General features: G+C 41.3%; 1 protein-coding gene across 2 annotated transcripts in view; it reads right to left on the bottom strand.

Annotated features, from left to right (window-relative positions):
* NIN (ninein) overlaps positions 1–25,807 on the bottom strand; it is a 114,954-nt gene that overhangs the window by 57,281 nt on the left and 31,866 nt on the right. For both annotated transcript variants that reach the window (XM_063290563.1, XM_063290564.1), the window contains exons 3-4: positions 23,596–23,677; positions 9,870–10,039 (exon numbers count right to left, since the gene is read on the bottom strand). In XM_063290563.1, the coding sequence (XP_063146633.1) occupies positions 9,870–10,039; positions 23,596–23,677 (252 nt within the window). The remainder of the gene's footprint in view (positions 1–9,869; positions 10,040–23,595; positions 23,678–25,807) is intronic.

Raw genomic sequence — 25,807 nt, 5'->3', positions numbered from 1 at the left:
GGTCATGTGGCCGGCATGACTAAACAGAACACCGTTACCTTCCCGCTGAAGCGGTACCTATTAATCTACTCACATTTGCATGTTTTCGAACTGCTAGGTTGGCAGGAGCTGGGACTAGCAACAGGAGCTCATCCCGTCACGCAGATTTGAACCGCCAACCTTCCAATCGGCAAGCTCAGCAGCTCAGCGGTTTAACCCGCAGCGCCACCGTGTCCCTCTGTTGGGTAAACCCAGCCATAAATCAGAAATGCACATCATAAAGTAACCTATGCTGACACTTTCAGTATAACAGAAGAACCTATGCAGAAAAGCTGAGAGCTGATTTGATCAACTTAGTTTACAAAGAATTACACTATATCATCTGCCCTACTCGACAATAGCAACAGTATTAAGGAATCAGGGGGAAGTGATCTGCCATGAAAATGACTATAGAAAGGGTGAATACTGAACACTATTCCATTTATTGAAACACTGTCATTAGTTAAGAAAGAGATAGATATCTTTCTTTTAGGTTGTTTATGACTCCTAAGAATATGCAACTCATATACACACATGGAGGACAAGCACTACTGTAGTCCATTAAGCTTCTTTAAAAAATTAAAATATTTTAAAATAATAATTTATATATATTTAGCCACCATTCATATTAAAGAACATTTAGACTCCAGATACAGGTTTATTTTGGATTAGGGATTCCAGCTTTTGTAATCCCCCACTGGATATTTGATTTGAAGTATCTTCCATACTTCCTCACAGAAAGAAAACACCATCTCCTCTCTCTATCAGATGCTTCTGGCTGTTCTGGGATTGTACTTAAAACTTATTGCAACTTAACTGCTCCTATGGGTGCAGTCATAGAAGGATACAATTTACTTTTCCATTCATATTCTGAAATACATTCCTAGTTGACAATAAAGTCCAGGTGAAGCTCAGGAGCCCCGTGACTGCAAAGAACCACAGACTGTGCCCGGTGTAGGTCTCTACTAAATGTACGTTTAGGATGACAAATTATGCTCTCAGTTTCAAACTCTGTACTTCCTACCAGCTCGAGCATTTAAGGTGTAAGCAAGTGTTTATAAAGTGCGCATGCCTTAACTGTGAACTACTAGAGATTATGCTCTGGAATCCCAATTGTGAGATGCATACAAAAACATATTAGTAACTAGTAATAATTCTTCAGAGTTGTTAGTTTATGGATAATTGCTATCATTTTTAATTATGGACACATACTATAGTATAATTTCAGGACAAACCTTATAAGACAAATCTCCCCCCACCCTCGTAGAATTCCCTCCTCATATCAGACAAGCTCTGCCTCTCTAAGAGGCAACTTGAGGAACAGAACATTGCATGAAGAAAAAATGCATTAAATGCCAGAAAAGAGGATAATTTAAAAAGAAATGGGGAGGGAAAAAGAAATAGAAAAGAACTGGGGGGCATTTTGGATGATGATGCTCTGGCCACTTCCAACAAAATGGACTCATCAAAGAATGCCCTTCCTATGATATTCTGAAAATCCGTATCAACAGCAGGACAATCTGAGCACCTGTCAACGTCAACTTAAGTTTGATGACCAAATGGCAAAGCTCTTTCTATTGGCAAGTCTGCTCTTTCGCAAGCATATCCACTTGGCCAGTTCAGATTAAGGGCCCCCCATTGTATCTAGATGCTGCCACACCAGCCTCAGCTGGCAGATCTCCTTTGCACACACGCTTCCTCATTACCATACCCAATGCTCAACAAGAGCTTCATTGTGAAGGGAAGGCGAATGAGGTCAGAGGTCACTAAACCCAAAATGGTTGCCTCAAAAGGCAAGCCAACAGATTGCAGCTAAGACAAAAGGGGACACTCTCTATGGATTCTGTGGACCATAAACCTCCTCCTCCCCCAGTCATGCCAGGTACCCTTATGCAGACAGCTATTGTTCTGCAGCTGGATGAGGGTCATGCACATTATGGAGGGGGGTCCTTACCCATGCTAGATTCCAGGAATATATTACATTGATAGACCCACAGCCTTTGCTAGCCCAAAGAACAGATGGTTGAAAGTTTCACAATGACCAAACTCAAAACCTAGAGAAGCATCTGTGGTTAAGAATTCCTTAATGCAATCTTTCCTCCTTTCTATCAGAGCAACTTCTCCCACCCAACCATCTGCTGCTGTATGACAGCCTTTTCTTCTCTTCCAGAATGTATCATTAATTAAAATGATCAAGGGCACAGATACTGTGCTGAGGTTATTTTGTGATGTTTAGGCACTTATAGCTTAGACTCTGTGACATAAAAATCAAGCCTAAAATCATGCCTGGTTGATGTAAAATGTGCTCTGGGATGCATCAACTTCTCTTGGTTGCGCTGCACTTCAGTGAAATGTAACTCTTGCTGATTCCAAAAATTCCTCAGACATGTAAATTTTGCCTTTGGATACATTCAGCGAGCCTTTCTTGATACACACTGATCTTTGAGTCACATCTTCTTTTCAGAGGGTTTGCTAATCCCTAGCTAAACGAAGCCATTGTTTATGGCTGTCTCCAAAGCAAAAAACAAAATCAAAATTATTCCACTCTCCATCTCAGATGCTCAGCAAAAACAGGAGTTCTGCTTCAGGTTGTTGGATGCAGGCATACATGGTCAAAAGGCCTATGCTTAGCTTGGATCATTTATTTTGTAATGAACCTCTGCATGTTTATGGAGTCACATTCCAGATGCCCTAAGCAATTACAATAATATGAAATGTGCACAGCTTTTTACAATGATAAAAAGGCAAAGTGCCTTCAAGTGAAGTTCAACTCCTAATGCAGTTTCTTTAAAAACAGCCCTGGGCTTTCCTATTGATCTTTCCTATTGAGTATTAACCAGGCTGAGCCTGCTTAATTTCTGAACCTAGACAAGGATAACCATCTGCTTCCTACTGCCCAGATTTTATAATCGTAAGACTCCAATCCCCCCATAACTTTGACCTTAAATCAGGTCAAAAATTTACTATCACCACATTCAACAAGATTAACAGTTTAACAGCTGCATTTGCCTAACATACTACTCCAAATTACCTTTAAACAAGATTAGCTTTTTGGGGTGGTTTTGCGGGTAATGCATATCCAGCCCAATTGGTTAGCTTAGGAGTCTGTGGAAAGCATTGTGCCAACTCATAAAATAGATCAGTGCAACAGCCAATTACGCATGTTGTGCAAATCCATCCAAATAGTCTAATTACTATGCCAAATCTTACAATTAGGGACTGTATACTTTAGATTGCTGGATCCTAGAGCAAACAAGCAGAGGCATGGCTTTGTGCCTTGAATCGTCTTATGAGCTTTCCCAGTGACATCTGTCTGACCACTGCAGTGCTGGGACAGCTAGACCTTGGGCTAATTCTAGAAGGTCCTGATTATGTTTCAGCAGATGACTGCTGAGATAGATAGACAGACAGACAGAAGCTGATTATATACTACAGTGAAGACTAAGGAGGCATGTGACAGTTCTCTTCAAACATTTAGGAAAAAAAATGCCTGACAATAAGAACAGTTTGACAGTGGAACCAATTAACCAGGAAGATGATGGGCTCCACTTCACTGGGTGTGTTCAAGTGGAAACTAGGCACCCATCTGTCAGGGATGCTTTTTAAGTTAGATTCCTGCACTGCCCTAATGGCCCTTTCCAACTCCACGATTAATGGATAGGGATGTAAAAAGAACACTCCATCATTTATTTATTTCCCTTACTCTTTTATTTGTTAGATTTATTATTTGTTTGATGCATATCCTATTGTTCATCCAGCAACTCAAGGCACGATATGTAGCACTCAGTCCTCCAGTTTTTTCCCCAGAACAACCCTTTCGGGAAGGTTGGCTGAGACATAGCGTCTAGCCCTCAATCTCATTGTAAGCTTCCATGACTATGAGAGGGACTAAATGTGGATCTCCTCAGCCCTAGTTCAGCATCTTCACTGTGACACCACACTTATTCATGGTCCAACTGCAGCAACTTGGTACTTGGGCTGAAAAGTATTCACAGACTGGTTCCTTTGCCTCAACATCAAATCCCTTCCATCAAAGGGTTCACTATCCCAAATGCAGTTCCAGTCTTATTTTCAAAGAACATCCAAGGAGGAAAGAATCAAAGTAAGAGAACTCTTCGCTAGGATGCTCTTTTGTTGTTTATTCGTTCAGTCGCTTCCGACTCTTCGTGACTTCATGGACCAGCCCACGCCAGAGCTTCCTGTCGGTCGTCAACACCCCCAGCTCCCCCAGGGACAAGTCCGTCACCTCTAGAATATCATCCATCCACCTTGCCCTTGGTCGGCCCCTCTTCCTTTTGCCCTCCACTCTCCCTAGCATCAGCATCTTCTCCAGGGTGTCCTGTCTTCTCATTATGTGGCCAAAGTACTTCAGTTTTGCCTTTAATACCATTCTCTCAAGTGAGCAGTCTGGCTTTATTTCCTGGAGTATGGACTGGTTTGATCTTCCTGCAGTCCAAGGCACTCTCAGAATTTTCCTCCAACACCACAGTTCCAAAGCATCGATCTTCCTTCTCTCAGCCTTCCTTATGCTCTATGCCTTGCATACCCAGTTCTACCCTAAGAACTTCCCCTAAGACTTCCCAAATCACCCCGTGAAGTGAAGCCACAATCAATACACATACTTGGAAAGAGATTATTAGACTTCAGTAGACTTTAAATTAGCTTTTAATATGCTGTCACTTCTCAAAGAATATTTATCTAGGAAGGGATCTCTCTGTAGCTCAGTAAAGTGGAGAATGGCTCATTTCAAGGTGCAATGCGAAAGCTGAGCAGGAAGGAATCCTTAATTGATGCACTCATGAAATATCATCATGTAACATCCCTAATGTGAAAAGAGCTATGTGAGGAGAAATCACTTAGCAACAGAATTCGAGAAGAAAATCATGGCTACTGACCAACCAGTTTTTGTTAATTGACTGACCTTTTACATTGATTTCTGCAACTGACAGAGAAGAATAAAATCACAGCACAGTTGTTCTGTCCTTCTGGGAAGGCTCCCACTGTTAATTCCAAGGTCAACACAGCACACACCGACTTGCAGGGGATATGGATTAGTTTCTCTGTGCTGGTTAGCAAATCCATTATCAAGGGCCCAGCTGTAAGAACTAACTCACCCAATTTGAAGGTGGCTTATTTGGAGAAACCATGATTTGTAAAAGCCACTTACAGGAGGTCATCCGAGAACAGAATAAGAGATGGCAAATGGAGGGCTACAGGCATTGTATTTCAGTGCTTAATATTACAGTTGGGTTTGGCAGCTTCCAAAATGGTTCTGTAGCACTATGCTTAAAATGCAATAATGAAAAAGTGGTATCCTGTGGAAGTAATCCTATGAGCAAAAAGCACCAGATCCAATTCTTGGCATCTGCCCTAATAAAGAAAGGTGGGCAATCTATAGCTCCTGGGCCACATGTAGTTCCAACAAGCCACTCTTTTTGGCAGCTAATGAAGCTCTCTCTTACTGCACTGCTAAGTTCCCATCTCCTGCCATTTTGAGGCAGGGGATAAACGCAGGGTAAGGCAAGACGAAATTCACCACAGTTTTAAAAGACACTAGTAATTGTCCTACTCTACGGTTCCACTCATACTTGCCACCATTTTATGTGTGCCCATCCTTCCTGAAGTTTGGAAGGCCCTAGGAGTAGAACAAGACTTAAGATGGCAATTCCAGTAGCAGTGTCTGACCAGGATAACTCACAGTTTTTTTCCAACTGTTGATTGCCTGTTGCAGCATTATCCAGCTTACCTTCTTCCTCATCAATTCTATACAGTTTTATCACGCAAGGAGGTCACATTTCAGCCATAACTCACTTATAAGTCTCTTAATTATTACGGCAAAGAGATAGTAGAAGAGAAAGCCATCACAGGGAATGTGTGGAGGTGTGCCATGGCTGAGTATACTCCAAAATGCGTCTCAGGTACTGTGGCTCCATCATCTTTATCAGAAGGGTGTGTGTATAGGTGCACATGCATACACACACACATAAACACACATAAGGGGGAGTTAAAAATATGTGAGAATGTCTGTCTACTCATCATTATTTGCCTTCCAAGATCTCATTTCCTTTGCTTTCATGTTTTACATCAATTATTTCATCCAGTTCTAAATGAATTCTTTGCAAGGTTTTTCTGCCTGTGGAAAGATGAAATTGTGGAAGAAGGTTCACAGTTCAGCAAAACTAGCTCAGTACAAAGAAGGTCTCCAGTTGGCTGAATAGACAAACGACAAGAGTTGAACAGGAGAAAGTTATCAGAGCAGTTGAAGGCAACAGTGCACAATGGAACTGTAACTGGAGGACAATATACAAAGCAAGTGATACAATGGCAATGAAGAATCCTTTTCTATGCCCTGTCACCAGAGTCATAGCACATTTCAGCATGAACCACAAAGAGAGACCAGGATGGGGCTATGCCAGTAAGAGTATAAGACTGAGATCACTAGAAGCAATTATATTTCACATTTATCTATTTTAAAAATCTGGTTAGCTTGGAGTTCTTGTGGTAGATTATCACTGAGGTGGACAACTCACAGATTGCGGGCCACGTGCAGTCCTCAACACCTGTTTGCAGACATTGAGATCATGTAGATAAAATCTGCTGACAAAATGGTTACTTTTTCACAACACAATTTGGATCGTTTTTTGCATTTTCAGGGGGCTTTTATGGGTAGGAATAGTAATCATTTGACCCCCCAGAGTTTTGCAACTCCCATTCTCACCTTTATAACATACCCCTCCTAGAAAAGAATAATCCATTTTGGGGTCTGGGATATTTAAGGGCGGGAATAGTGGAGATTTGCTTTCCAAAGGCAAAGATCATGTCTTGGAATCAAGGAATTTTGATTATCTAGTGCAGAGAAGGCCTACCTCTCTTTGATAGTGTTCTATAAGACAAGAAAAGAGGTTACAGTCTGGGATAGCGCTGCAAGACACACAATCTCCAGTTCCCTGTCTATTTCCTAAGAAGCAGCCCTCAATGGCCAATCCAGAATGGGTCCCTCTAGTCCAATATTATGTTTCCCAAGGTGGCCAGTCAGATCCTTCTGGGAAGGCAAAAGCAGACAGAAGAGAAAAACACACAAGAAAGAGGGAGTGCAAGAGAGAGAGGGGGGAAGCTGCTAGGATCAGAAGTGTAACTTCCAGCTCAGAAAGAAACCTCCTGAATGCCTTCCCATCAATGGCAGCTGCTGTCCATGACCCTCAAGCAGGAATGAAAGTACAGCCCAAGGGATCAATTCTCCCTATACTCTGGTAGAGTTGATGACGTCAAGACCAGGTCCTTGGGAAAGATGAAACCTGAATCTCCACTGAAGACTTGCTTCTTCCCTCTAGCCATTCTTCCTGTGCCTAAGACAAAAGCTGGGTCATCAGGAAGAGTTTATAAATACCTGACCTGGGGCATAAAAAGACCAGGCCAGAGAAGAGCTAAGACCCTGCCCAACTGCTCCAAGCTTTCAACAATTTGCTATGGAACCTTGATCAATCTTTCAGTAAGGTCTTGACATTTGCTAAGCTGGATGATGCTCTGATATTTACCCCTTTAATACTAGAAAGTAAGTTGGATAGGAATTAGACTGCATTTTTCAAGGTGTCTTCTACATGAGCAAATATATGTTTAGACTTTGCACAGTGAATACATTTTTGTTTCAGACATTTGGTCTGTTCCTACCCTTCTTGATCTGTAGAATTCAGAAGCAGCTGCAAGAGGAGAGAACCCTACTAGGGAATGGTAATTCTGCAGGTCAAATAGATATTTGGTAAAAGGACTTGGCTATTGCTCTTGTCTCTTGTTTTGGGATATCTGTCAAAACCTGAAAAATGTTAAGCAACACTTGAAATACTGAACCACAAAAAGTTGAACAATTTCTGACTACAGATGTTACCCAAACGCAGGGATCCAGAACACATAGCGGTGGGATGGAGCTGACTCATCAAATGCAGGATGGAAGCAATACAATGAGCATGCTGTAGACTGGGAAGAAAAAAAATCTCAGAGAACAGGTGGCTTGTTAATTTTCAAAGAGCCTACTGGTGAACAAATAATGTAACAACATTGAAGAGGAATGAAACATGCTGCTTGCATACCAGAGCTGAAGCAAATGCTTCTTGATTCTTCCTACAGAAGTATTTTCATCAAGGAAATCAGGCATTGGGGGGAGCAGAAGTTCAGGGAGCCAAGTGGGGCCAAGAATGAGGTCAAGGGAGCAGGAATTGGTGCACAGTGCCTGGGTCCACATAACCTGCTTAAACAGGCTAAAGACTTAGTGACAGCCTTTGCATAGCATGCTAAGCTTACTTAGCTTTAAACTTGGTTAGTTTTCTTACAGACTGGCATACTGCACAAAGCCAGACTCTGATTGTTTTATTTTATGATTCAGTATTACTGAACCTTACCATAGAAAATTGATTAATTAGGTATGTTGTGCAAACCCAGTCATCATGTCATTTGTACATTTGGTTTTTCAGCACGGTCATTTTGCATGTAAGAATAAAGATCCATACAGTGCTCCAGTAACAGCTCCTGAAAACTGGCTTCTTGGTGTCAAGAAAAGAGAGGCAAGGTTGGGCTTTTCCTGCTAAGTCAGACAAGCATGTTAGCCACAGTTTTCATTTACATCCAAGTCTGAGAAACAGGCACATCTGCTCTCACTGTGCATGAGTCATTTGGTCAACAATATCTTGAAGACATCAAGAAGAGCACAGACTCCAGATCATAGGAAGTATTATCCTCTCCTATTCTGCCTTAGTCAGGAGTCATTTGGAGTACTGCATTCATTTCTGCATACCCCTGTTTAAAAAAGACATTGATAAACTTGAGCAAGTCCAGAGAAAGGCTACCAAGATGGTGAAATGATTGGAAACTAACTCCAACGAGAAATATAGATATGTTAAAGGACCTAGGTATATTTAGCTTGAGAAGAGAATGTTGAGAAGGAACATGGCAGCTGTCTTCAAATATCTGAAGGGATATCACATTGTAGAGGGTTTGGACATTCTTATCTGCTATGGAGGGCAAGACTAGAACTAATGGGATGAAATTTCAAGGATGTAGATGCAGATTAGATATTAGGAAGAACTTCTTGACAGTAAGAGCTGTCAATCAGTGCAATAGGTTATTGCATGGAATGGTTTCTTTCCCTTGGAGGTTTTCAAACAGAGGCTAGATAGTCATTTATCAGGGATGGTGTAGTGAATCCTGCAGTATGCAGGAAGTTGGACTTGATGATCTCTTAAATCACCTCCAAGTCTATGACTCTATGAATCAAAGTACCCCTCCTGGATTTGCACAGCCCTAACATAACATTCTTAACTCAGTGGTATAACTGTGCCTCTGATGAAGTGGATCAGGATCCATAAAGACATATGCCACTGTAACCTGTTGATTTTAAGATGCAACATAATTGTGTTGTTTTAGCTCTTCCTGAGTTTCTCAGCAGAGCCTGCCTTCTGCATTTCCTGCTTCATTCTTAATTACTTCTAAAAAGTTATTCCAAGATGCTTTTCCATGGGTCCTATAAAGCCAGAAACCAGTAAGCTGCAATATGAATAGATGGATGTCAGGAAGCAAAACTCTAGTTCTGTTGTCTACAGCAGTGTGCCTCAACCTCAACAACAGTAGACTTATGCATGCTGGCTAGTGAATTCTGGGAGTTGAAGTCCACATATCTTAAAGTTGCTACGGTCAAGAAAAACTTCTCTAGAGGATGATAAATTCCACACAACAGAGTCAATAAATGCGTGATTCTTGAAGGAAACATTACAACACTCTCCGCACATGCACACAAAGGGATTTTCAATCTTAGTTCCAGCCTCCCTTCTCTTTATCCACCTGGCTTGCTTTTAAATCCTTACCTCATCACAGTCATTGCTGGAGAGATGGGATGAGTGGGCGTCCTTGTTCAAAGGCTCAATCACTGTCACCTCTGCAAATTCCTCCACAGATTTCTGAAACTCTGGTAAGGATCGCCTCCCATAGCGTTTTCCATCTTTGATATATTTGGGCTGGGCTTCAGATGAAGAATCTAGAGTTGAGATGGAATCCATGATGTTAACAACAGAATAGACTGGTTTGTAGCCTTTCTGCAACAGCAAACAGGTCAACTCACCAGAAGCTGCTTTGAGTTGCCAGTCAACTAGATGGCCCTATACCTTTTATTTATTGAATATAAATAAATAAATGCAAGTCTTTTGTTCACTTGGAAGCTTCCAGTTGGGTTGAACTGTAACACCAGTCAGCATCGCCATTTGGAAAATACCACACGTGGGGAAGTTATTCCAAAGTAGCAATTTTGGTCCTATTTTCTTTGCAATTTCTTCAGGGGTGTCCGCAAGTAAAAAATGGGTTGGCCTTCCATTGCATGGTTGTCACTCCCATAGTGACTTTTTTGACACCCCTCTGTGGACACCAGTTTTACAGCGGAAAGCACCCCTACAGCAATACAAGCTGGGGCAGAGGCTTGACGTGATAAAAGTAGGCCAAACCTCTTCAGATGAAGAGGGATGATTTCTCCCCATACTTCGCCAGCTTTTTATTCGCAGGGTACATACCATACAAAAGAGCACTGAAAAGGAATATTGCTTTTGCTGCAGTCCAAAGTGGTATAGCTTATGAACCATTCCATTCGACTATAATAAATCTCACACAAAAGTGAACTTCTGGGAAATCACAATCTGAGACACATCTAATGAGTTCTTCACTACCTTCACTATCAAATAAGCAGGAAAAATGTTAACACAGAGATTCCTTTTTTTGGCCTTTCTCTTTTTGTGCACTACTTATAACTAACTCATGAACTGACGCCCCTTCACAACAGCTGTCTTGCAGGGCATTCATTTCAGGGATCCCCTTCCTTACATTTTATTTCATTGGATGTCTCCTTCTGTCTTCTGCCAGCCAAAATATATTACATCCTCTCTCTACTCAAACAACAAAAGGGTCAGATGGTGGATGAAGGGGAAATTCACAGATTCTGGGCGTTTAATTATCTCAAAATGAGATAATCCAAAAAGATAACAAGAAGTAATTTCACAACACTGTGCACAGAAATGCATTGTGAAAGATATCTTCTGCAAAGATACTATTTTAGTGCTTAGCTCATTCTGTGTTGCAAACAGAGCTACTTGGAAAAGAATGAACATAATTATGCTACGAAGTGTCACAGAACTGTGTGGAATCACACTACAGAATGGGTTAGTACTATGTGAATATGGACTGAAAACACGAGAGACCAGCACGAAAGAAATACATTGAGGTGGTTTGGTTGTATAGAATGGCTGAATGAATGAAGATCAAATCATGAAACAGATACATGGAGGAAAAGTAATTGGGTTGAGAAGGGATGATTGAAAAATTCAGGATTGAAAGTTGTTGATGAGGTCCTGAAAAAAAAAGGTGAGAAGTTGAAAGAGCAAAGGGCAATGCACAAAGTGATGTATGGACATTGTGGAAGCAAGCATGGTTTGCAAGAACAGAACAGTATGGTGAACTATAGTGAATAGTGTTGCTGTAAGCTAGATACAGCTCTATTTCCTTCTCTTTTTCTTATTTTGTATCTTTAATTAAAAAAGGAGCCTTGTGGGGCGCAGAGTGGTAGGCGGCAGTATTGCAACCAAAACTCTCCCCATGATCTGAGTTCAATCCCAGCAGAAGCTGGAATCTTGGGTAGCTGGCTCAGGTCGACTCAGGCTTCCATCCTTCCAAGGTTGGTAAAATGAGTACCCAGCTTGCTGGGGAAGGTGACAACCGGGGAAGGCAATGGCAAACCACCCCGATATAGTCCACCAAGAAAACATTGCGAAAGGTGTGTCCCCCCAAAGGGTCAGACATGGCTCGGTGCTTGCACAGGGGACCTTTCACATCACACCTTTAATTACTTTGGCTAACTATTCTATACACCTTTTCTGTGTTTTGCATATCATTGCTAACCCTGAAGGTAATAGCAATTTCCTCTGTCTTTTTTGCCTTTATTTATTTGACACTGATCTCTCTCTCTCTCTCTCTCTCTCTCTCTCACACACACACACACACACACACACACACACATATCAATCCAGAGTTCTCACAATGAATAAATCAACCCAGAGTTCTCACTCAAGGCACAAATGATCAGGGTCAAATTATTCTACTTTGCATTATGCAGAAACCTAGCTCCTGAGAGAAGGCTCTAATTCTGGGAAAGGTGGAAGGAAAGATAAGAGGATGACCAAGGTGGATGGACTCATTTACAGTGGCAATGAGTGCACAATTGGAAGACCTGAAAGACCAGCTTAGGGACAGATCGTCATGGAGGAAATCTATTTATGTGATTTCTAGAAGCTGAAAACAATGGCACATTAACTTCCTTCCTTCCTTCCTTCCTTCCTTCCTTCCTTCCTTCCTTCCTTCCTTCCTCCCTCCCTCCCTCCCTCCCTCCCTCCCTGACTGACTGACTGACTGACTGACTGACTGACTGACTGAAGGAAATAGTAGTGGAATAGTTTATTTTTATTTAATAAAAACGCACAAAGAAAAAGAATATAGTGAAAGAAAAAAGAAAGCAATACAACCAAAATTGATTATATAAAGCTTTCTCATACATATATATGGTGTATTAAATTTTTACCCAACAAAAAATTTGTACAACAGGTTCAATAAAGGATGATCCTATTTCATTAGTCTATACATACTCTATGCCTGTGACCAGCTTATTCACAAGAACATTCAGTCCACTGAGGAATTGGGGCCATACATTTAACTTTCTAGTGTTGAAGGACAAGTCTCTTAGCAGCAAGAATAGCACAGAGAATCCATTTCTGTTATCCAACTGTAACTTTCCATGCCAAAGGTATGTACAGTAGTTCAACAGAATACAGGTATCCAAAAATATTAAACTTTATCTCAAAGTAAAATTAATATATATAATTACATCTTCTGGAGCCTAATAACTGTAACCCAAAAGATAAGATGGCTATGTATGTATATAGATGTAAAGGTCACAGTTGGTTGGCCAATGATATGAAGAGGCTAGGGATGTTTGCCCCCTTGTTTTTCCAGGTAGAATTTTTGTTGAACCAACATTAAGCCTGTTGTAGGACTTACACTAATTTTTGTGTATTTCCTGCCATGAAATGGTAAGAACCTGTGCCAACAATTTTTCAGAGAAGGAAGTCTGGAGGTGCTAAGAAAGGGCTTACAACCCACAGGATTATCTCATTAAGTTACGGTGAAATCTAAATGAGACTGCTAAATTCATCCAATTTGGGCATGCAAGACATGAGATTTTGCTGAGTGTTTTTAAAAAATAATTTCCGAAGTTCAGCTGCACCTTTGAGGACCTGTTGGGCCCTTCTTCCATGCCACTTTGGAGTGCTGATTGAACTAGATCTCTCAGACTGCCTAATAGAATATTAAGAACCTAAGCATATTTTACAAATATCATTGTGCAGTATTGAAATAACATATTGTACTAAAACTGAGAAGATGGAGCAATAGATGGTTTACCTGGCTAGATTTAATAATATGTTAAAGGGCTGAGCTAGTTCTACATTAACATTTTATGGATATACATTTAGTTTCTACAAATGCCACTCATTTATTCATTATTCTATATATATTTTTTCTGATTGTATTAGTAGTGTTGTATTTTTTGTTGTACCTCATATCTTCTGGTTGTTATACTCACCAATGAATATATATAATAATAATATGTATGTATGTATGTCTAAGGTGAAAGGCAGTATTACACTCTCCCTGTCCATGTGGCAACCAAATCTTTCTTCAGTGCTGCTGATGGGACAGTATCTTGCCAAGCTACTTAAGGTAGCCAGTAGCATCCTCTGATACATCATTACTACTTCCCAGAATCTGCCTCCTGAGGCAAGTTCCCCTCTTTAACAAATGGTAGGACTGGTTCTATCCAACAGCTTGATCTAATACCGGACATTAAGATCTTATCCAGGAACCTCTGAAATCTTCTGTCCTTTTGGCATTAAGCAAATACATTTTTATTTATGCAATCCTTTAATCTCCCATCTGCTCTAAACTTTTTAGTCTTATTTTTAGATTTGAATTGAGATTTGCATAAATTGTAAGCGGTACTGACAGCTCTGACTGAAAAAAATGGTGGGATAGTAGTTTTATTCAGCATGACAATGCGAAGGAAAACCGACTACGGTGCTACAATTATTACATTCTCAATTCCAGAGGTTAAATAAAATATCAAAATGTACGTGATACTTCACCAAAAGAGTGTATTTTAAAATATGTTGTGTATACATCCATATTTACAGATATAGGGCTTATTTTATGCTATGTACTGTGATCGTGCTGATTTAAGGCAATGATTAAGGGATTCAAAATCAGGTGACTTTTGATTTTAAGAGAATCCTGAGGAGAGGTGTATGGATTTAAAGCAAGGTAGCAAGATATACCTTTAAACATGCAAAGGAACACATTGGGGGCTTAGATCCAACCTCTTCATGTCATCTTGAATACCCCTTCTGTATAGATTCTGCTCAAGAGCTTGTTAGTGAAAATGTATTCTGTAGCTTAGCTATTCAATGAATTATAAAATACACAAGAACAGAAATCCTTTGATAACCTGCTTCTCATTTCCCCTGGACTTGTACCCATCCATACATATTGCAAACCCTGGGGAATGCGAGCAGGCGCTTGTGTTTGAAGAAGGCAATTTTAACAAGGCTTCCTGCAGCTGGGAGCCTGGGCATGAAAGCCATAGGATGAAACACACAGATAGGAAAAATCAGAAACGAGTCAAGCTGATTAAATAAGACCCAGAAGAACAAAACCAAACCTTATTATTACCATTAAAGTTGGGCTGCTGGCAACTGCTCTCCTGCTGTTATCATCTCTGGCATGTTAGCAATGGTGGATTCTCTCTGTCCCATTCCTTTTTTTTTCCCACCTTGCTTTGGAGAGAAACTTATTAGGATGGTAGAAGAGATTCAGTGGATATGTAAGGGCACTGCAGATCTGCTTCAAATTATTCCAGGTTTTATTCAGTTAATATATACAGTTACATTAAATGATGCCAACATGTCCTTAATAATTATACCGCTTGGACATACAGGCTGGATTTACGCATCAGTTAAGCCAAGATTTTTTTTAGGCTATGAGTTGTTGAAAAAGTCATCACAATCTGGTTCAAAATTAAAACTAAGCCGTAATAGGTGGGGTTCATATATCCCACCAAACCAACATCAAACAAATATTGTGGCTTCATGCAAAGTCTGAAATCAGCGACAAAATAACCCACATCAATAGACAGGGATCTTCCACATAATAATAGATACAGTACTGGGCAGAAGATTCTTCCCATATTAGTTTTTCTCTCCACATACAAGTCTTGAAGTCCAAGGTAATACCTTACTAAAAATTAAACCAACCTAAAGCAGATAGAAGAATTACGTTCTTGGATTTATGAATGTTTATACTACAGTAGCAAGTTATTTATTTATTTATAGGACTTATGTGGCTGCCTATCTCATATAACTATTCTAGGCAGTTCACAACACCCATTAAAACCTGGCTAAAAACAAACACGCCCTTTTCCCCAGGCACCAGACCAAACATCCTCATATCCTTCAACCCCCATCCTAGCCCAATGCTTGAAGGAAGAGCCAGGTCTTCACAGCCCCCTGGAAGGCTAAAAGGGTAGGGATCCCTCTGATGGGAGGCTGTTCCAAGGGGCCAGGGCGGCCACTGAGAAGGTGCGCTTCTAAGGTGCCATCAGATGGCTACTATCTAACCTAGTAGGACAGGCAGATACTCTCAGGGGGAGATGATCCCATGTAGGGCTTTAAAGGTGATAACCAGTACCTTGAATTGCACCCGGAAAGCAACTTGAAACCAGTGTAGCTCATGCAGCAGTGGTGTTACTCAGGTGAACTGTGCGGCACCCAAAACTGCATGTGCTGCAGCATTCTGGACCAGTTGCAGCTTCCGGATGGTCATCAAGGGCAGACCCATATAGAGTGCATTGCAGTAATCCAAATGGGAGGTGATTAAGGCATGGCTAACTGTGAGCAGGACCTCCCGGTCCAGGAATGGGTGCAATTGGTGCACAAGATGGATTTGTGCAAAAGCCCTCCTGGCCACGGCTGCTACCTGCTCTTCTCGCAGGAGCTGTGAGTCCAAGAGGAGCACCAAATTGTGCACTAGATCTGTACGGGGCAGTATTACCCTGTATGGAGTCAGAGATGTCAACTCTCTTGACCCCGGAGGGCCAAAAACCCACAGCTGCTCCACCTTGCTAGGGTTGAGCAATTAAACATTTCTACAATGATGATCCACCTTCAGAGATTAATGTGCCAATACATTAAAGAAAACATTAAAAAGGGACCTACAGGTAGTTCTTATTTAGCAACCACAATTGGGACCCACAACTCAGTCATTAAGCGAAGTGGTCACTAAGTGAAACTGCAACTGTGCTTATGATCTTACTTCAGCTTTCCTTTGCTTTACAGACCTGCAAAAGTTGTAAATAAGAGGTTGTGAAATTACTTTTTCATCACTGTTGTAACTGCGAACAGTCACTGAATGAGGCAGTCACTAAACGGGGACTACCTGTGTCATCTTTTATATGCTATTCTCCATTGCCACCACAGCTTCTAGTCTCAGACTAAGGTCAGTGGGAGTACATGCTTTGAATGCAAAAGGTCTCAGTTTCAATTTTGTATTTCCAGATGAGACTGGGAACGAACCAGTATCCACAGAGAGTCACTGCCAGTGGGTGTAGACCACTTTGCCTAACTTGGTGCCCTCCAGATGTGAGGACTTCAGCTCCTAGAATTCTCAACAATAGTTCTGCTGTCTGGGGAAATCTGGGAATTGAAGTCCACGTAGCTGGGGGGCACCTATGTTGGGGAAGGATAGTATGGAAAAAAACCAGCACACTGATTCAGTAGCTGGGTTCCTATATGGCTGGTTTGATTTTGACTTTACATGATATGTGAACCCAACCTTTTTGGCTTGTGCAAAATGGTGTGATGATGTTATGTTATGTGTTACGTTGGTATTATGTTGGCCAAGCCACTGAGGTTTATTCAAGAAATTATGGATAAAAGAAACAGTAGCTTAGTGCAATATGTAGACCTGCCCAGTGAAAGTCAGCTTCCACCGATGAAGAAAGATATGGAGGGACAGGAAAAAGTTACACTGCTTTTAATGGTATTTTTAACCATTTCTTCTACACTGCCCTGAGTCACATTGCCTTGCATTGGGTGGCCATATAAATGTTCTAATACACCGATGCAGAAGAGTACTAAAATGATTTGAAAAGGTGAGAGAGAATATTGAGAAAGTGAAAGGAAGGAAAGGATTGTTTTTCTAGGCACCCCTTCCCTCCTGATCAAAACTGTGAGGGAGGCTCCTCCCTCACACAACCCTCCCCTCATTGTGGCCTTTGTTAAATATAGATTTTCTGTCTTAAGCTGAAATGAGGGACCCCAAAGGTCATTCTGTGGGCAGAAGAAACCTTCTTGATGTCGGAGGCCTTGGGCTCCTGCCAGCATTGCAGCATCTAGCAGCTGGAATCTAACTGAGATCAGAGGCAACTGGGGTGTGGGGTGAGGTGGGGGGCTGCTGGCTTCAAGTGCATGAAATCAGACCTCGGGTGGGGAATTTTTGTGCGTTTCCTGACTGACTACACCTACAATCAACCATCGCTGGAGGCTATGCTTTGTTATGTATCAGCATCAGAGGCAAAGCCTTTTCCACCCGGACAATCCCCCACTCCAATATTAACTTTTTTCATATACTCAGCTTGGTGGGGGATGGAGACTGAGCAGCCTGGAAAGAAAAGCTCTTGATTTCTGAGCTAGCAAGAACTGTCTGGTCATGAAATATTTATGCACACCCTGCCGAGCGATGATGAGCTTCACATCGCTTTTATTTTTCTTTATCTGTTAAGAAAGCCCTCAGACAATGATGCCAGAGATCATAAAACAGTAATACATTTAAAAGGTATTTTATTTATCTCTATCTTTGACAGGTTTGCCTGCCAGGTTTTTCCCAGAGTAGCTTTTGGAGGGGCAATGCAGCTTTTCCAAACTTGTCACTCTGTTGTGTTGTAGGTCCCAGAATGAGCAGCATGGCTTTTCTCTACACTGGCTGGCAATTCTAGGAGCTGTATTGTCCACACACCTGGAAGATGGGCAAAATGGGTAAGGCTGCCTAAAACCAACACAGATTGTCCTAGAAGCTGCTGAAACATTACTGTTCATAGCAATTAACAGGACAAATGGGAACAAGACAATCACTTTTGGCTCTAGAGCAGTGTTTCTCAACCTTGGCAACTTTAAGCTGTGTGGACTTCAACTCCCAGAATTCCCCCAGCCAGCTGGCTGGGGAATTCTGGGAGTTGAAGTCCACACAGCTTAAAGTTGCCAAGGTTGAGAAACACTGCTCTAGATACTTTGTTGATCTCAGTCAGAAGTAATTTTGTGGAGTCCATTCATTGTACTCTGTTCTGGGTTGTAGACGGGCACAGTAACTGCATTCCCTCCATGCTTTTCCTGACTACAGTTCTGCTTCTCCCTACCTTTCAATCCTCTGCAAGAATCAGGCTCCAATCCATCAGCAACTCAAATTTGGGAAAGGTGGTTAATAGGCCCTAAACAGCGCATAGACATATTAGTAGTAATATTGAAAAACTGAGGAGCGTTGAATCTGCTTAGCATCTGGATGAAAAACCAAGGCTGTAGGCCAAACTGGGAAGTTGAAAAAACAGTGAAGATGACAATGGAACAACAATCTCTATGGCTGCCAAGAATGCTACGTAGATTTGTCCATGAAATTCCCTGGAGCTGACCTTGACTCAAAGGAGATTTTATCTTACTAAACAGATACATAGCTCAGAACAAGCAGATGTTGTATTTCAGAAAAGCAGCTGTATATGCTAACATATGAGCGTGCCCATCCAGCAGCATAGCCACCAAAACACCTAATGCTAGAGATCTCCAGACCCCACTGTGTGGTGCCCATTCATGGGAGTGCATGAAGGAAACTCCTTTTAGACCTAAAAAACATCAAAATAACCCTACTGAATCAGACCAAAAGCCAAAGTGGTCCAACTTCTCACGCAGAATATACACTGGAGACCCCTCTGGAGAAGAGGCATCCTGGTGATGGTTTTCTCAAAGAGAATTTGCTGCTCAATAGTTATACTGACCAACAGGCACAACACTATATTGCTATAAAATAATCATGAGTCTCACACTTTGCATGCAGAAAAAGTAGGGTGTACTGGAAGGTTTCTGATTAATAGCGCTGCATTTGCAGACTTCTAGTCCAATGTTCTTTCTTGCACTTTTGCACAGGTTTCAACTATCATTTGTGTGTGTTTGTGTGTACATGCACGCATATGCGTGTGTATATATTTATATTCCGTCCTTTCCTCTCATCGGGGTAAGCGGTTATAATAGGTGGTGTGTCTTGTCATTCTCTTCTTGTGGCTCTTCTCTAATAAATTTCACAACTGGCTCTCTTCAAAGAACCTGAACTAATCAATTTCACAGACCTTTAGTTCCTTTCACAATGCTCACAGAAACCTGTGGCTTGTTTATTTGTCCTTACGTAAGCAACATGACTTTTCCTTAGAAGAATTTCACAGGTGCAACTGATAGTACTGCAGTTTGAAAATACACCGTGCTCATCAGAGCCCAGGAGCCATGACTGCCAGAAAGACCCATTATGGAAGCAATTGGGGGTGGGAGGTGGGTGGGAAACCAGCATGGTGGGGGGAATTCTGGGAGTTGAAGTCCACACATCTTAAAGTTGCTGAGATTGAGGAACACTGCTCTAGAGGCTACCACAGCACAGATAATGTTGGTTTAGCTCTTGCTACACCAGAAGGGGGCCCAACCTATGCCATACCACTGGCCAGTGGGAAGCATGCAGAGCAAGCTTCAGGAATTCTTTCCAACTCTTTTACCAGCAGTGGCCATAGGAAGCATTTATATTTTTTCCTGTGTAACAAAGTAATGTGGTCTATGTGCGTGTGGGTGTTTTTTTGCTCTTCCCTCACATTGCTCAATTTGTATCTGCATGCATGTACATATATCCAGGAAAGGCTGCATATGCCCCACCCTGGGACATGTGACCAGGGGAGGAAGTGGGGGGGGGGGGCTTGGAATGGAGAGGTTGGCAGCATGTCAAATTGCTGCCTATCTCCCTCTCCCCTAGGGATGCACTGGAGGATTTTTTTCCTGCATTTTTTTCCCCCTCAAACCCTGGCCAGACCCAACCCATTTTTAAACTTAAAATCTTTTTTTTTGGTCATCTTCTCCCCCCACACCAAATTTGGTCCTGTTCTGTTTCATTTTAAAAGAGTTATCCTGCTGATGGACAGAGTCCCAAGCCTCTTTATATAATTTCTTTCCAAGATTTTGTCAGGTTGGAAAGAACAACAAAACACCCGCACCTCTGCAGCCAGACATAACTAGCCATTGCAAAAAGCACCGCTTTGTATGTAGTCATTTTAATTTAGGAATGAAGAATATATGGGGAGTTTTCAAAGGGCTGGAAAAACCACAGCACACAAAGAACAATAAAAACAAGAGCAAGCCAGAGACAGACCACAGATAAAAGAAACAGAACAAGATGACCATCAAGGTCAGTAGCCACATAATGTCCACTGAGCTGAGAAAGTGATAAGATAAAATGTCAGTAAGGCCTTGGCCCTGTTCAGATGTTATTTTTGTGTATTCAGTCCAAAATGTGAGAGTGAAGAATGGCCCTGCTCCTTCCTACTCGTGCTGGTGATGTAAGTGAAGAAGACTCTTCATGTTTACAGTGTGATTGCCTGCAGGAGTTAGCCTTTGAGTAACCATCAATGCTTCCATGTGAGCAGGAAATCACTCCATGTTGGCTGCTTGTAGATCTGCTGGTCAGGACATGGACAAGCAATGTTAGAACTAATGAAAAATCAAGGCTTCCATGGGCACAGCTTGAACATTATGCTACCAAAGATGATGGTTCCTTTGAGAGGATGATTCTAGAACAGTGTTTTTCAACCATGGCAACTTTAAGATATGTAGACTTCAACTCCCAGAATTCCCCAGCCAGCCAGGGAGTTGAAGTCCACATATCTTAAAGCTGCCAAGGTTGAGAAACACTATTCTAGAAGATGACAAGCCAGAGCCCTATAAAAGCTCTAGCTCTAGCTTTAGAGAGAGAGAGTGACTCTGTCTACAGCCATGGGACTAGTTTGTCTTCTCCTTCAACTTTGGGTTAGCTGTTCAAATGTAGGGATATGAACATGAATGACCAATTGAGTGACTGAATGAATACACATTAGAACTGAGGCTGATAAGAAACTGGTCAAGTTTTATATTTTGTAATTTGGGTTTCACTTATGCCTCCATATATCCTTTATTACATTTAGCAATAAAAGATATATAAAGAATAAATCTGGGTTTAGTTTGCTCAATATCCCTTTTATTGTGCCTACTGTACAGAATAGTAAAATGGACTAAGTTGAAATTGCACATAATATATCCAGTTGCATCACTGGCAGTCTCAATATCCCTAAAATATATATTTGTCCCTTTGAGTCAGTGTTGACTCCTGGTAACTGTCTGGACTAGTCCCTGCAGTTTTCTTGGCAAGATTTTCAGAAGTGGTTTGCCATTGCCTTCTTTCTAGGGCTGAGTGTGTGCGACTGGCCCAAGGTCCCCCAGCTGGCCTTGTGCCCAAGGCAGGACTGGAACTCACAGCCTCCTAGTTTCTGGCCTGGTGCCTTAACCATGCACCAAATTTGTTCCCCCTAAAGTATTATCTTATGCTTAAGGCAGGGTGGTTATTGTGCTATCATTCAGATATCTTGGACTGCAATGTGCACAGTCTTTTGCTACTGGACATGCCAATTAGAGCTGATAGGAGCTGATATCTAAAGCATCTGGAAGGAACCAGAATGGCCATCCTTATTTGAAGAAGAGTTCAGCCAGAAGGTTGAATACAAACTCCTGAGGTAGACAATGCGCCAAACTCTTACGTCTTTGATTAGACCACACATAACTCATTATTAGCACTCCAGAAACTTCAACTTAAAAAACTCAAACCAAGCCAAGAATCTCCATGTTGCAGTCGGAAAACATCAGGAAAAGAAGCTCTAGGACTTTTGATGCCCCAGAGGTTCTGGCTCACAGAATCTTTTTTATTTGCCCTGTGGTAAAGTATCTACTCAGCAAGATTAATCCAGCCAATTTTACCATATTTCTGTGCAAGCACAAACATGTAGTTCTAGCCCTGAGGACTGTGCAGAAGTAAAGTCCCAACACACATTCTTTCCATTGCTAACTACTGTCAGGTTTAAGCAACCTGAGTAGCCATTTTTGTAAGCAATTATTCTGCTAACTACAGTATGCTGCAACCCAATATCTTTATTGTTATGCTGTATTTTAAAACTTACTCCTTTAAAACACAAAGTCAGTTTGGCTGTTCCTTCAGTTTCTAAAGATATCCAAGTTGCATTACCCTAGCTTTACAGTAATGTTTTAATTTTAGAGCATATTTTAAAGTGAAAAAAGTTTTAATTTTATTATAGTAACCTAGCTTTCATTTTACATACCTACTTAGAAGCCCTTTTCTCAGGACAGAAGACTGTACCTTTAATTCCATACTTGGTGCTCAAATGGCTAATCTCCATTTAATTTACTATCAGTTGCCTCTGTCCTCTTTCCTATTTTAAGATAGTATTTCTCAATCTCAGCAACTTTAAGATGGATGGACTTCAACTCCCAGAATTCCCCCGGCTGCTTTTAGCTGAGGAGTTCTCATTCCTATATGGTGACAGTTCTACTATTATATCAAAGCAAGATCTGCAGTAATCATAGTTTAGGACTCAAACTATGATTGAGCTTTCTAACGGATTGAGTAAACTCATGGCTTTTAAGGCTTTTCATTTTGACAGACTGCATTTTCAGTCTGTTCAGCACCACTGGCATAAAGAGTGGAGGCCTCCAAAGGCAGGATGCTGTTGCAGTTCTGGATTCTTAGGGACTAGGGATTGGCCCATGAGTACTATGTTACCTGCAACATCCTCCAAAATAGTTTTAAAAGCATCTGAATACCGGAGTTTCATACGATTGTGGAGCAAGAATGGTGAAATGTTGGCAAAATTTAACCATTTAAGGAACGTGTTTTTATGTCTATGCAATGATGAAAGATCACATGAAGGCATATGGTACCTGACAGGGTTGCTGACCCCAGGTTTAGATAACATGCTGGAGTATGATTTGCCAACTTGCTTGATACCAAGGTCTCCAATTTTCATTTGCCAGCCAATCAAAACCTGTTAAGCTTCCTGCACCATATTTTGATGAGTTGACATGTCCTTCCCTCTGCTTGCAGCCACTTCTCCTTAATAGCATATCAACTGGGCAGAATATTTATATAATGCAGCCACCATTTCCTATTTGGAGAAGGATTTAATGCAGGAAATCAAGGCAACTTGGCCCAAATGCTGCTTCACACATCATTATAAATGTGGAAACTTTTCTAAATGGATTTTAGTTGCAACATGTACTTCTCCTTTCCTGCTGGTTTCCAGAATCTCAAAATTTTCAAAATTGGTCTTACCTGGTTGCTGGAAGGACTCTTCATTTGTTAATGTGCTAGACAAGATGAGGATTAATGCATCCTTAAACTGATCAAAGTGGACCTTTAAGAAAAGAGGAAGTAATTATTAGTACAACTGGTATTCTGTAGCACCACAGGCCTTACCCATAGTTAGTGCCAAATTTGGCTTATTGTGTCATGCAATCAGTTCTGGAAGTGCCTTCTCCAATTCTCCCAAATGCTGGGAACTTCCCAGGTAGCCCCCACTTCCCATCCATTCTCCCACATTCTCACTTGTCCTCTGTTCTAAGTACCCCATGGATATAGTAACAGAGGCGTTCTTTCAAGGCATTTATAAGAGTTATAACAAGAAAATTATGCACTGAAATAAATAAAATAAAAGCCCTGATAGCTACTGTAACAATGGGCCTTTGGACCTTAGTATGACTGTGGGTAGCCACTGAGTTTTTTATGGATTGTTACACTATATTTATGTTTTGATTTTTGGTATGCCCCCCTCAGAGACTATGAAGATTGAAGTAATGCACAACAATTGCTAATAAAGAAACAGGATGCTCTTTCAACACTTCACCAAAGCACTCAATGTCTGGATTCACACAGCACCCTTAAACCAGTTAAAGAGTAGCAGCTGCATTTGCACCATGTACTAAGCATGGTTAGCTTTAACCTTGGTTAGGCTTCTGTTTATGGCTTGGCATTTTGTGTGAACCCGCTTGGTTAGTTTACAATGCAGTCTGTTGTGAGAACTCAGAAAATGGTAAATGCAGTAATCAGGTTAAGTGGTGTGGGGGAACACAGCCCCTGATGGCCAGGTATAACTCACTTGCTTAACCCACCTTTGTAATGTAAGCAAATGGAGGAAAGCGGATGTTGGTACTTTCCAGACCACCAGAAACCTCTGGGTGGAGGGATGGATTGCTTCTTGATTCCTGCATGCCAGGCCCATCCAAACAGGAAACAAGTATAAAAATAGCCCTCTCGTTCATGACCGCGCCTCCGTGCATAATACTGTAGTGCCCAATCTGCTTCTCTTTTCTCCATTTTGTAGACATAAAAATCCAACCAAACTGGATTTAAGCTCTTTAGAGAAATCCATCCTTGGCCCTCAGCTCTCAGGCTTTGCTTATTCTTCAAGAATGATGCCCAGGCAGGTTCCTTGCAGGCTTTTTTTTTTTTTTAAGTGGATTGATTAGTTCTGTCTCTTGTTTGAAATGTTTCCCCTGATATAATATTCCAGCCCTTAATAGCTGTAGCATCCATGGGTTTTATGAAATCCAGTGCCATAATAAGCAGCTCTTGGGGGTGCATCAGGAAGTGGGGCTGCAAACAGGTTCTGGGGCTTGATTTGGGTACAGATCAGACTCCTTAATCTTTTTTTTTTCCAATCAGTGAAGTTTGTACTACTTGACTAATTTACTAGCTATCCTAAAGATCCAGTAATTTCCCCTTTTCTCCCCTGGAAAAGTTGTTTTATTCCTGAGGTCCTTAAGCACACGTTGTAGGGCTATCTGTGGGGACGCTGCAGCAGCATCTTATCCTGCAGATCCTGCACTGAGCAAGTGGACAAACTACAGTAATTGAGTCCCAAGGTTGCTTCAATTCTCTGAATTTCAGCAACTTAGAATCCTACCCTCTTGTTATGTTCCACATGTTGGAGAGTCAATTTCCTAAACAACTACGCAACTTGATATTGTCCAGCTAATTTGGACTCCCATCAGCCCCAGCAACAGAGAAAATGTCAAGGTATGATGGGAATTGTAGTCCAAAACATCTGCAGGTTGCCTACTCCTGCTTTAAGGTGCTATGAAACTCTTTGCTATTCAATAGCTCTATTTACCCAACAGTGCTTGACCCAGTCAAACAGTAACCCATTCAAATTTTCTTACAGGTTCTATGCATATAATGCATATTATATAAATATCATTGTATTGAAATAACATACAGGTAGTCCTTGTTTAGCAACAACAAGTGGGACCAGCAACTCAGTCATTAAGCAAAGTGGTTGCTAAGTGAAACCGCAACTGTGCTTAGGTTCTAACTTCAGCTTTCCTCTGCTTTACAGACCTGCAAAGGTCATAAACACAAGGATTGGTAGTAAAGTTACTTTTTCATCGTCATAACTGTGAATGGTCGCTAAATGAGGCAGTCATTAAACAAGGACTAGCCAAATTGTACTAAAACTGAGAAGATGGAGCAATAAATGGTTTATGTG

This window comes from Candoia aspera, chromosome 1 (genome assembly GCF_035149785.1).
Source record: "Candoia aspera isolate rCanAsp1 chromosome 1, rCanAsp1.hap2, whole genome shotgun sequence".
In the NCBI taxonomy this organism is placed as follows: Eukaryota; Metazoa; Chordata; class Lepidosauria; order Squamata; family Boidae; genus Candoia; species Candoia aspera.
This window is presented reverse-complemented; position numbering and strand designations above follow the sequence as displayed.